The 13,342-nt window shown below is 36.6% G+C and overlaps 1 protein-coding gene across 2 annotated transcripts in view; it reads left to right on the top strand.

Moving 5' to 3' along the window:
* The window catches only part of CALCR (calcitonin receptor), a 242,922-nt gene that overhangs the window by 159,762 nt on the left and 69,818 nt on the right, over positions 1 to 13,342 (top strand). For both annotated transcript variants that reach the window (XM_030550577.1, XM_030550575.1), the window contains exons 5-6: positions 5,706 to 5,818; positions 11,077 to 11,168. In XM_030550577.1, the coding sequence (XP_030406437.1) occupies positions 5,706 to 5,818; positions 11,077 to 11,168 (205 nt within the window). The remainder of the gene's footprint in view (positions 1 to 5,705; positions 5,819 to 11,076; positions 11,169 to 13,342) is intronic.

The following is a 13,342-nucleotide window of genomic DNA, read 5'->3' as shown; positions in this document are numbered from 1 at the left end:
ACTATTAAAAAAAACAAAACCAAATTGTGCCAAGCCTACACTTGATGTTGACAGCTAAAGGAAACAATGTAAAAAACAAATAAGATGGGACTATACTCTGGAGAGAATGGTGCCTTCTTTGTGCGTTCCTAGGCCAATGTATCTCAGCATTCAGTTGCTTATTTTTCTGCCACAGTCTCAGCTGGTGTAAATTGGTGTAGTTCGATTTGTTTCAGTAAAGCTATGCCAGTTTACAGCAGCTGAGAATGTGCCTCATATATTTTAAATCCAGAAGGGACAATTATGATCATTTAGTTTGACCAATCACCTACAGATTTCTCTATCTCCTTTCCCATGACCCTACTCATTTCCTTTGCTCTTTACAGACATGCTTTTTTAAAAAAAAAATCCAAGCCTCTACTAACTGTTTCAATTCTGCCCTGCTCAGTACAAAATTACTTCTTATCATTGCAATCTCTTTCTCACATGGAACATTTTGTGTAAAATTATAATCCTTGAATACTGCATGCAGTTCTGGTCTCCCCATCTCAAAAAAGATTAGAACTGGGAAAAGTGCAGAGAAGGGCGAAACAAATGATTAGGGGTATGTAATAGCTTTCATACAAGGAGAGAATAAAAAGACTGGGACTGTTCAGTTTAAAGAAAAGAGATGACTAATGGGGAATATGATAGAGGTCTATAAAAGCGGAAAGTGAATAAGGACATGTTATTTACCCCTTTATGTAATGCAAGAACCAGGGGTCACTCAATGAAATTAATAGGCAGCAGGTTTAAAACAAACATAAGGAAGTACTTCTTCATACAATGCATAGTCAGCTTGTGAAACTTGTTGCCATGGGATGTTGTGAAGTCCAAGTATAACGGGGTCCAGAAAAAGAATTAGATAAATTCATGGAGGATAGGTTCATTTATGGCCATTAGCCAAGATAGCCAGGTACTCTGTGTGTCCCTAAACCTCTGACTGCCAGAAGCTGGGATTGGATGACAAGAGATGGATCACTGGATAATTGCCCTGTTCTCTTCATTCCGTCTGAAGCATGTGGCATTGGTCACTGCTGGAAGACAGCACACTAGGTTAGGTAGACCATTGGTATGACTCAGTATGGATATTCTTATGTTCTTACAAAGCAGTCTGTCAGGACAAATTGATCACTGTTTCAACTCCATTAACTATATTTTTATGTATAAATTTTATAATCATTGGGTCAGATTGGTCCTTTTTGTAATCCTTTTCGAATCAGCGGAGTCAAAACAGGAATGAATGTGGTGTATTATGTAGATTTGTACTATTGATAACAGAAGTGCTAATAAGGTAAAAGGCCAAATATATCATTAGCATAATGACATTGATCTCAATGGGCTTACACTAAGGATGAATTTGGCTCAATTTTATCACATAAGTAATCCAGGAAACTGCCTGTGCAAAGTACATTATGACATCTATCATTTATACCATGTTGCAAAATTAGATTTGAGTCTTTGAAAAAGTCTTTTTTTTTTTTTTGACAAGCAGAATATTTTCTCCCCACTCATTTGTAGCAAGACTGCTTCTTCATCCTTTATTAGCTTGTCTGAATTGTACAGAACAGCATACGAGTTGTGTATTCATGAAGTTCATCAACTTAATGCGGCTTGATATCTGCAGGCTGTTTCTCTGTTAAAAAATAATATGTTAAAAAAAATAAAACCTACCCTAGCACTTAAGGAGTCTGTCTGGTTGAAGCAGGCAAGCATCTCCCAGAAACAAGTGTGTTTTGTTTCTGTCTTTGATTTCATTTAATAAATCAGTCATTTTTAAATATTAAGATGGGCTCTTGGAGTAAAGTTTAAAAGAGTGCAGTAATATATCCCATTTACCCATAAGCAGTTAACTTATTAGGGAACTGCATCCTCTTACATCAGGCCTCAGTTTGACTTAATGAGTAAAGTTTAAGTGCCCTATCTATATTACCATAGTCCAAATATGGAAGTACAGTCTCCGTTTATATACATTTTGAGGTGACATCATTCTGTTCATAGTAAAAAAAATTAAAAAAAACTATTGTTCCAGCTTAATTCTCTGTCCGCTCACCCTCAGCTTCTTCTGGGTCTTTTCTTTTCCTCCTCTCTCTTCATCTGGATTGACAGTTAGATTTTTGAATTAATTATTTATTTCCCCACGGCACATAAAATGATTATATTATATATATTTTGGCTCAGCTTCTCATGGACTTTTCTGATATCTTTTTATATTATGATGATGACATTGGAGTTGAAGCTTTATATGGGCTTCTATGTGATATAAACATTTATCTGTTTCTTGAAATATTTTCTCTACAAATAATTTATTGGTGCTCTGTAGAGATATCAGATATTCCTCCATCTGCGGGGTGTACACAGTCAGTGCTACAACGCACGTATCACTTCTATCCAGAGAATGACAAAACAATCCAACTACTAGTATTTGCTGACATAAAAGAAAATGTTTAGTAGCAACAATCAAAAAATTGAAAAGCTCACAGATGTCTGTTATCAGTTGAGTTAATTTAATAGTGAAAAAGCTGATCACTGAATAAAAGTATCAAGTTTGTTTCATGGGGACTCATGAGACAATATATTTGTGCCATGCAAATGACTTCGGGCTAACTCGTGAAAATGATTATGAATCCTTTGCTCTTTACAGACATTCACTAATTTTAGCATGAACGATTTTTCATACAAAACTGTTTCTGGCATTAATTTTTTATTGCTCCTTGTTAACTTGTTTAAAATGTTTCAATGCTCCAATCCCAGAATATGAACGATGAATAGTCCAAGTGAACAGTTCACAATCAAAACATCATATTTGCAATAATTCATATTATTTGGCTGCTCCAAACGCCGCCACTTTTGTTTCCGCCCTGTTGATATGCAGATATAAATCTTGTCCTTCCATCAAACGTTATTTTATTATTTTCAAAGCTCTCTGTTACTAGCACTTCTGTTTATTCAAAAAAGAAAAGATTAAGTAGCCTGACCTCATTGCCCAATGCCTGCTCTACAGCTGCTCCAGTCACATTGCCTTAAGAACCACCTTCAGAACAACTCAATGCAAAGCCTGGGTTAAATGGCCACTACTTCATTTAAATCCAGAATAGTAGGGTTAAAACAGAAATCAAATGTTTTTACTGTGAGAGCTAATATAGTGGGCACTGGGAAAGATTACAATGCCCCAGGATGAGGCACCTGATTTATCATATAGAGGTGGGAGGCATCTCATATAAAACTACTTCAAATGCTAATCTTCCCTAACATGATCTGACTACCACATCTCAGGTTTGTCACAGATAGATGAGCTCCAACCAGTTAGCCTGTCACTAATTATTTATAACCTCCAGCATCAGAGAGTGTTGCTAAAGAAAATTATCCCTTGACTGATGATCTTTGCTCACTGCCTGGGAGTCAAACTTACTAAATGACTTATCAGAAAAAGAAACACACTGATCAACACACTAACATCACACACTGCACTTTCTGATGAGGGAGAGTAAATGAGAGAACTCAGAAGGCAGTAAGAGGATGGAGGAAAAAGCCACCAAACCAGGATCAACTATGTTTTTCTGGGCTAAATGAAAAGTACTAGACAAAAGATTTCCCTCTGACCCTCAGAGCACACATCAGAGTACAGAGATGGATGTTAGGCATGTTATGATCCATAGCATATCAGCAAAGCTTTATACATTGTGCAGTACCATAGAATAGTAGGTAAAATTCTGTACATTGTGTTCTATAGTATAGTAACTCTTAATCTCTATTTATGACTGCAGACTCATTCCAGCTTTAGATAATATCTGGCAATGAATACAATGGGAAAGATGCTATAAATGCAGTCTAAGATTATCTAAGTTAAATTGATGGAAGGCTGAGATAATATGTTCTTTTCCTCTCTGTATTGCCTGGGCACGTACTGATTTTAAACAGTAGGTCCCCAGAGCTGTTGATGTGAAACTTGCAGCTATTTCAAGAGTATTCTTTTTTGAAGCATGTAAAATGTACTATTTCCAAGTCTTCCAACTATTTCTAGATAATGATGTGTCTGGTCAGCAAAGGATAACATACTTTATATAAATCTTTGCCTTGTCAGTGCATTCACTTGCTTTTTTTTTCATTAGCATGTGCAGAGAATAAGCCTTAAGAATTAAAATAAATCACACAATGTCAGAATTCTAGAAGAAAATAAATGCACAGAGTGAACAAAGAATGTATACGTGCAAATTATATTAATCTGTTCTGTAAAAGTATATTGATTGGAAATGTTGCCGATATGGCTATAGATCTAATACAACTACAAAGTTAGATTAGGTGAAAATTAAAATAACTTTCTAAAACCAGGAACTTTAAAATGCCCCATTTTTCATAACATAAAAGAGTTCACCTCAGTCCTAGGAAACACCAGTCATTCAGCACTGTGGCCCAAATCTGTGGTCCTTTGCTCAGTCAGGCTTTCCATTGCGTCCCAGTTGAGAAAGGATTGAATCAAGATGGCAGGATTTGGCGCAGATGTTGACATGTAATTGTCTGCATAGAGCAATTTTACAAAACAAAGCTGGATAGGAGTGTTGGAACAATTTTTATAATGGAGATGCTGAAAGCCATTGAATCAAACTGTAAATCCTATATATAATGTAAACCACTTCAAGTCAGGGGGTGCAGCGGCACCCCCCACATCCATAGTTCCCACACTTCTGATGCTGGAGAACCAAGCTGGAGTGCTCAGCACGCAGTAGCTGAGACTATGTACACATGTGGGCAGGATCCCTACACACAGTAAATTAACTAAACAGAGACTGCTTGTCACCATTTCAAATGAAATTGAAGATATGGATTGTTTGCTATAGCATTTGTCCATCCTAGGTTTTTATAAATCACCAGGATACCTACTTGCTAAAGTCTTCACCTGTGGTATGACCAATCTTAAAGTCTCATTGAAGGCAAAACTCCCATTGACTTCAATGAGTTTGGGGCTTATATGGAGAGAGTACAGAATTCTCTCTCTCTCACACACACACACACACTCTCACACACACTCACACACGCACACACATTGCCAGCATAGTGACTGCATAGCCACTACTGTAGCTCATGGGCTGCAATAGAAGACATTGTTTGCTTTGCTCCCACTCCCCATTGCTTGCTTTGCCAGTGTTTTTAGCTATATAGTTTATCAACCTACTAGTCCCACCTGTGGCTCCACTGCACTGCCTTGGAGAGAGCAACTGCAAAGTATTGATCCATAAATTGCAAGGAGTAAAGATTCCCATTTATGACCTCTCCAAAGTCAGATGCCCCTCACTCCTGTATCTTGAAGCTCTGCTAGCAAGTTCAGGCCTTTTGTGCCCGTATAATGATATCTCGCTCTTCCCCAAAGGTCAGGTTTTCAAAAACTACTTGCACCAACAAATTACATGCAAGCACAGTTGGGCATGAAAACTGAGCATGTGTGAACATACCAGGATGTGCAAAGACAAGGTATGTGTGTGTTTGAGAATGAGCACCCAGGTGTGCATGCATATGTACTGTTTTGCTGGCATGGTTCAATTAGCAGTGTTTGGCATTGCTCTCAACTATGAACAATTTTCGGCTGCCACTTCATATTGAGTTATTGCATAAATTATTGCATCTAAATTAAGCTGGGATTTTTGTAGTGTTCATGCACTAAAATAGTAACACTTGCATTTTGTTGACAGAAAGGGCTTCAAAGTACTGTGATGAAACAGGAAATTGGTTCCGACATCCAGAGAGCAATCGGACTTGGTCCAACTATACACTGTGTAATTCCTTCACCTCTGAGAAATTGAAGGTAGGCCCTGATTAACATTTCAGTGTTTTCTGAGACTGATATTGAGCTGGGCCAACAGCATATTATCTGTGATAAATTTATACGATCTAAAGTTTAGCCAGAATAGCGCAGATTAGCTGGAGTCTTGACAGTGTAAGAGGTGATCCAATTACTTGTTTTTTTGTGTACTGCCACTAAGGTATATGTTCTTATCAAACTTTTTAAATGATATATTGGCATTTTAATTGTGTGGGGAAAGGAGGTTGCTTCCAAATAAATGCTTTTAAAGGGGAGCATCTTCTTAGATAATTATTATATTTCAGTGGACTATAGCAATCTTAGGCCCTTATCTTCGAAATCCTTGAATTTAATGTGACTGTTCACATGAGCACATTCATTTGTGTTAGTCTTTGCTGAAAGAGCAAACCCACTGCAAGCCGTGAATAAATGTGTTACTGTTGCTTTCTCCAAGAGATGAGAGAGAAACAGTAAATTCATTGTACTTTTATGGTATATTGTGCCATGCCGGTTAGGATTTGTTTCTGAGAGGTGCTGAACACCCACAATGCCAATTAATTTCATTAGGAGTTGTGTGTGCTCCACAATAGTCAATAACTTAATCAAAATGGGTACAGGGTATGGGGAAAGCGAAGACAGAAAATGGTAAAATGATAAATTCAGAAAAAACTTAGTTGTGTATTTTATTTGTATAAAACATTGAACCCAGAATTTTGTGGTCTCTAGAGAATCTATGGGTTGAAATGAATTGTCAATATCCATCAGTACATCAATGAGTTTTGAAATGTTTTTTGCTACTCTGACACTTTTTTTTATTTCATATGTATTAATTTATGACAGGTAAATATGTATTATATGGACCCACTTCAACTGCTCATTCTATCCTTCTCATCAATGTGATCATCTGGTGATTTTTTTTCCTCATTAAAAAAGCAGTTGGAAAACTAAATTACACAAAGGATTTCTAGTATGGTATAAAACCTTTTACCTATAGGGTACAGAACTAGTTCCAGTTTACTTAGGCCTGGTCTACGCTGTGAGTTTATCTCGAATTTAGCAGTGATAAACCAAATTAACCCTGCACCCATCCACACAACAAAGCCCTTTACTTCGATATACAAGATGATAAGAACTAAACATTTTTACCATCTGAATGCAGTTTATTACCTATCTAAAATTAGTTGGTCATCTCACTCTATTTTACACCAGACAGATATCAACCTTATAGCATCTACTGACATAGTTAGCTAGATATGGAAAATATCCTATGAAATAGTGGCATAACTAAGCCAAGAAAAGGATTAGAGTTGATCAAACATAAAAATGTAGGAATGGCCATACTGGGTCAGACCAAAGGTCCATCTAGCCCAGTATCCTGTCTTTCAACAGTGGCCAATGCCAGGTGCCCCAGAGAGAATGAACTGAACAGGTAATCATCAAGCGATCCATCCCATCGCACATTTCCAGCCTCTGGCAAACAGACCCTAGGGACACCATTCCTGTCCATCCTAACTAATAGCCATTGATGGACCTATCCTCTATGAATTTATCTAGCTCTTTTTTGAACCCTGTTAAAATCTTATTAGCCTTTGAATATTTACTGTGTACGTTTCACATTTGTCACCCTATTTAATAGTATTTTTTAAATTATTTACCCATCCCTAGAGCTGGGCTAATAACTGGATGAAGAATTTGTGATCAATTAATATAACTAATTTTGTAATAATAATTTTAAATGACTATTATTTTTACTTATTTGCCCAATGCTAGTGAAGATGAGGTTTAATGTTTCATTTGAAGTTACTGTGATAAGCAACTCCAGCTGTTGATGATATTTCTCCTGGGCTAGATCTTAGCATGACTTGAAAAAAAAAACAAAAAAAAACAAACCACCTTTCAAGTAAAAATCATTGCCCTGTGTTCCAATCCTTTGAAAAGAAGTCGATATAAAAGACACTGCTCAGCCAGAAAGTCCTACAAACCTGCATACACTTAACTTTAAACATGTAACAATTCCACTGAAATCAATGGGCCTACTTATGTGAGTAAAGTTAAATGTGTGCATAAATTGTTTGCAGGATTAGGCGGTTAACCTTGAGGAGAGAATTAAGAATACCGAACCAAACGTGACACAGAAAGAGACAAGAACCAAAAAATGTGAGGAAAAGCTTTAAAAAAAATATCAACTTAGAGGCGCTTATGAAAAGCAACACATTTCTGAAATCTGAGTGGAGCTCCAGAAAAATGTGATTACTGTAAATAATTTATGACTCCTTGGAACTCTAGAAGGAAAAGAGCCAGACCCTCATTTGGGTTTGTTTTTTAAACAGCTACCTAAATGTCTGTGGTTATACTTAGTAACAGTCCATTCTACAGTGTATTGGAAAAATCTATTGGACTGATCTGAGATGATTTTTTTACCATAAAGAACCATCGGTGTCAAATGTGTTAACCTATGTATCACCAAGAGAGTAATAGTAACAACTATTATAGTAACAACGTGAGGTCCCAGAGGCATTGAATAAAAGGACCATGAAAACGTCATTTTTCTAGATATTGGCACAATGCCAAGAGGCAAAAATGTAGCTCTGTTGCCTATTAAGTATGCCTTCCAAAAGGAGAATTTTGAACATAATTCAGCCAACGTGCAGATAAAATACAAAGGAAACTTTTGCATACGTTAGGTTCTTTCTGCATTTTCCATTTTATTTTTCTGCAGCAGGATCCCATCTCTATAGTTATGCCAAGCTGGCCACTTACTTTTAATCCATGTATTCCTAAACCAAGAGGGTGCTTAATTTATAAACTTCTATCCAATATATACTGATAATCTCATTAGTATTGTAGCAAGAGGTGTTATTTTCTAAGATTACCTTTGCCAAAGTGTTCCTTGCAGTTAAGAAATGTTGAAAAAAGTGACCATCAAAAATATTTCATTTAGTAGCATTCCATACTGAAGGCATAAAGCGATATATAAATGGGAGATGAGATAGAACAAAGTGGAGTTTTTAGGAATACAGAGTTACTAGAACAGTTCAACATATGTCTTGATTTAATAGGAGATACCAAATATTCTATATTTGTAGGATATAGCAGGTCATTAGTCTACAATGCAGAGGCTGTTACAGATACACCATATGATGTATTATTTGGCAGTTCAATGCATTCAGAATTGCCTTCGTTTTATTTTTAGAAATCTGCATTGAACAAACTCATAGCATGCTTTTATGGTGTTGTCACAAAGGTTATTGCTGACTTTGAGGTAATATGTTTAAAAATGCCTTCATAGCCCTAAAATGAATGAATGACAGCTTGAACAGGTTTCAGTCTTTCTGGATAAACAAACACAAACATACTTGGTACTTTCATTTGTATGTTAATACCCATAGTTCTTTTCCATTTTATAGCTGGTTTATAGTAGTCTCGGTGTACAAGAATGACAACAAATCAAAAAGTTTAGGGATGGCTTCTTTATGAACTAAGTTCTGGCTATAAAGATGCGCTAACTAGGACATGCATAAAAGCAACAACATAACTTCAGCAAACACAGTCAAGGAACAACAAGGAACATATATGAAAAAATAGTATTCTAATCAGATAGTCAAGAAAGTTGCCCTGTCCTCACTATATCCTACCCTCTTCTGTCTTAAGTTTCTATCATAACCAGAGCTGCTAGGCTAGCATTTGCACTCTCCACCCATATTGTGGCTGGTCACTGTGTAGGAACATAAAGAGGTGGAAGGCTCCTTGCACCCTCACCACTGTATGTGCAGAAACAGTCAAACTCCGGGTTATAAATTCAAATGAGCTGATTCTTATTTAAACTGTGGCCCACTATATAATACTATGTTGGGTACCAATCATCTGGCCAATTATATTTACACCCACTTTATGCAAACTAAGATGTCCAGAACTATGTAAAGTGACTGCAGTGTAAACAAACAAACAAGACTCCAAGTCCTACTCCCATTTAAGCCAGTGGCAACAGGACTTGACACCATAACTGTAAAATTACCAGAGCATTGAGTAGTTTAAAATAATACATCTGCACCGTGAAGAACTAATTTTTTGCTTTGTTTTTTTTTAAATGAAACTGCAAATTTTGTGTTCATAACTCCCACAAATTCAGAATTACATGCAGCACAACTAAAGAAAGCTGGGTAATTAGAAGCCAGCTAGATGCTAACTGAAGATGAGTGATCTCAACGTGTTGTTGGAAACACCCCTTCTCCCTCAATTCTTCCCACATTGCCAGAAACACAGTGGAAAAGGGAGGGCGGCAGAGCAGTGATGAATAGGAAAACAATGCCTGCAATGCTGGTATGGTACTTAAGCATTTTGTGGAGGAGGACGTTCCTTTAAAAAGAGTTAATTTAATTATTTAAGACAAAAAAAGAAAAAAGGAAAACTTCTTGTGTGCAACAAAAAAAGAACTAATGAAACATCTCCAGAAAGAAAGGAAGCCGAGCAGACCCGCTAATAAATGATTTTTGAGAGTATGTTACTAAAATATCAATCCTTCCATTGAAGAAGGTAATAATGGAGCCTTTCCAACTGCCAGTTTCCAGAAATCGTTCTATAGCTCAAAGACGCTCACAGGCTTGGCCAAGAACAAATATGATGTTTGAATAATGCAACATTCTATAACCAGTGCTGTTGCATGTGATTTTGTTTCAATAATAAATTGACAGCAAATGAAACATGAATAAGCCTATTTTATATTTTGGTGATATCGACTAGGTGTCTGTTTCTCCTGCCACTTATAATAGCTTTTGATTGGTGTAATTCCTATTGGCCAGGAAGTTTCAATGGCTTTACATCAGTCTGAGAGCAGAATTTGTCCCATGGACTTACTTCTTCATACTAGTGTAAGTGAGAGGACACTCAGAATGGGAAGTTTAATTAACACAAATTGTTTTCCCAAAGTATTTTTGGAAGAATGTGCCATTTGTTTTGAGTGGCGTTTGCAATATGGATCTGATTTTTTGTTCTAAACTTAATTGTTTTCCTTTAAAGTTAATTGGAATTTTGCCATTGCATTCAAGGGGCAGAAGCAGAACCTATGTGTGAAAAAAACACTTAATCTCATCTTTTTATTTTTGGTGATGCCTTTTAATGTATTGTGAATGTTTCAGGAATATCTTAGAGGAGCTTCTGAATAAAAAGAAATGAAAATTGGTTGGTTTTGCAAATTCTTGCTCACGATAAGAATTAAATTGCTCCTTGCTAGTTTTTCATGTTTTCATTCTTTTTTATTCCAGATGGCATTCATACTTTATTATATGGCTATAGTAGGCCATGCTTTGTCTATAACTTCACTATTGATTTCCCTGGGGATTTTCTTCTATTTCAAGTAAGTGTTTCTTTTTCTTTCAGCTTCTGTTTTTTTTCTTCTTTAACATATTACCAAATGCTAGAAGTGTTTGTGGGAATATAGGAGGACTTGACAGTGATGATCACTTCTCCTTATTATTGTTCCTGATAATACAGGAAGAAATTTATTTGCCCAAGTCTTGTGCCAAGTAATCTTAAAGTATCTGGTCACAGGAGGATCCCTCCAATGTACAGGGATCTTTTAGTAGGATACAGCCTGGATCGTACATCACTACCCTCTCTGTGGTTGGCATCCGGGGTGTGGCCAGTGGAAAGGTGGTGTGACTGGGGATTCATTAGGCCTCACTGATTCACCAGTTGCCTATTAACCCTTTGAGTATGCTGGTAGCTATTATAATACCAAAGGAACCTTCTCGGTTATAATTTGGGATCCACCACTCTCTGACCTCAATTGTATAATACTCTTCATCAATTGCTGATCTGGGCCACAGACCAGAAACCCAATGCACCTGAAACAAATTACATAGGGTGTAATCATCCTCTGAATTTCACTAGAGGTTATAAAGTGAGATTCTGTGGCAGGAGTTGAAAGAGTCTGGAACACTTGATATTCGTAAAAATATTTGCACCATCTGTATAGCAGCTTAATTAGGACAATAAAATTGCATGCTTCACAGTGTAAGTCTGGCAAACAGCTTTTTATATGAAGTATCTCTGTCGAAGTAGCCGAGGGATCTCCCTGGATTCAATTATGCTTCAGATATATATTCACAATTTCCATTAACTTCAGTGAGAGTAGTATTGGGCAATTCGAGGACAGAATAGATCCTGCTGTTTTCAGTGAAGGGAAATGGTAGTCATTAGGGCTGTCAAGTGATTAAAAAAATTAATCGTGATTAATCACACTCTTAAACAATAATAGAATACCATTTATTTAAATATATTATTGGATGTTTTCTACATTTTCAAATATATTGCTTTCAATTACAACACAGAATACATAGTGTACAGTGCTCACTTTATATTTTTTTTTATTTCAAGTATTTGCACTGTAAAAAAACAAAAGAAATAGTATTTTTCAATTAACCAAATACAAGTACTGTAGTGCAATCTCTTTATCATAGAATATCAGGGTTGGAAGGAACCTCAGGAGATCATCTAGTCCAAACCCCTGCTCAAAGCAGGACCAATCCCCAACTAAATCATCCCAGCCAGGGCTTTGTCAAGTCTAACTTAAAAAACCTCTAAGGAAGGAGATTCCACCACCTCCCTAGGTAACCCATTCCAGTGCTTCACCACCTTCCTAGTAAAAAAGTTTTTCCTAATATCCAACCTAAACCTCCCGCACTACAACTTGAGACCATTACTTCTTGTTCTGTCATTTGGTACCACTGAGAACAGTCTAGATCCATCCTCTTTGGAACCCCCTTTCAGGTAGTTGAAAGCGGCTATCAAATCCCCCCTCAGTTTTCTCTTCTGCGGACTAAACTAAACGTGCAACACTGATAGTGTGTCTCTAAAAGTGCTGCGCTAGTGCATATTCACAAATATTTTGGTGAAACAGAAGGAAAAACCCAGGCAAGTTTTAAAAAAGCACCTGGGGTTAGGGACCAGGTCCACAGCTGATACTATGTCAGTCAACATCAGGTGAGGATCCATTCCCAGAACTCTAACTCACAAATAGGGAAATGTGTGCCATCAACACAACACAACCAAAACTATTTGCAAGACAATTGCAAATTTGAATGACTAGTTAAATATTTCCAAATCTGCATGATAAAAAGCCACTCAGAAAAGCTTTCTCCACTCCACACCACAACAAAAGCATAGCAATTTTAAAAGTATGTCTGCATCAGAACAAATAATGTGCACAATTATATCCTACTGGAATTTCAGTTCCAGAATAATTTTGCATCTTATATATATATATAAGACTTCAAGAATATGAAACCAGGAAATATAACAAATATCGTTCTCTCTAAAAAGGTTCTTATAAGTGCATAAGAAAGTGTCATTATTGTGCAATTACTGTCGGTACTAATTAAAAATCTGCCAGCTTTTTATTATAAACCCATATTTATTTGGAGACGATAATTTAGCCTTAAAAATTCACTTCAGCCTAAAACAAACCATCTGTTAATTATGCTGGTGCACAAACCAGGATGATTTGGTGTGACAAGGTGCCATATCATT

This window comes from Gopherus evgoodei, chromosome 2, assembly GCF_007399415.2.
Source record: "Gopherus evgoodei ecotype Sinaloan lineage chromosome 2, rGopEvg1_v1.p, whole genome shotgun sequence".
NCBI classification, from domain to species: Eukaryota; Metazoa; Chordata; order Testudines; family Testudinidae; genus Gopherus; species Gopherus evgoodei.
The sequence above is the reverse complement of the archived record's forward strand: the minus strand, read 5'-3'. Positions and strand labels throughout refer to the sequence as shown.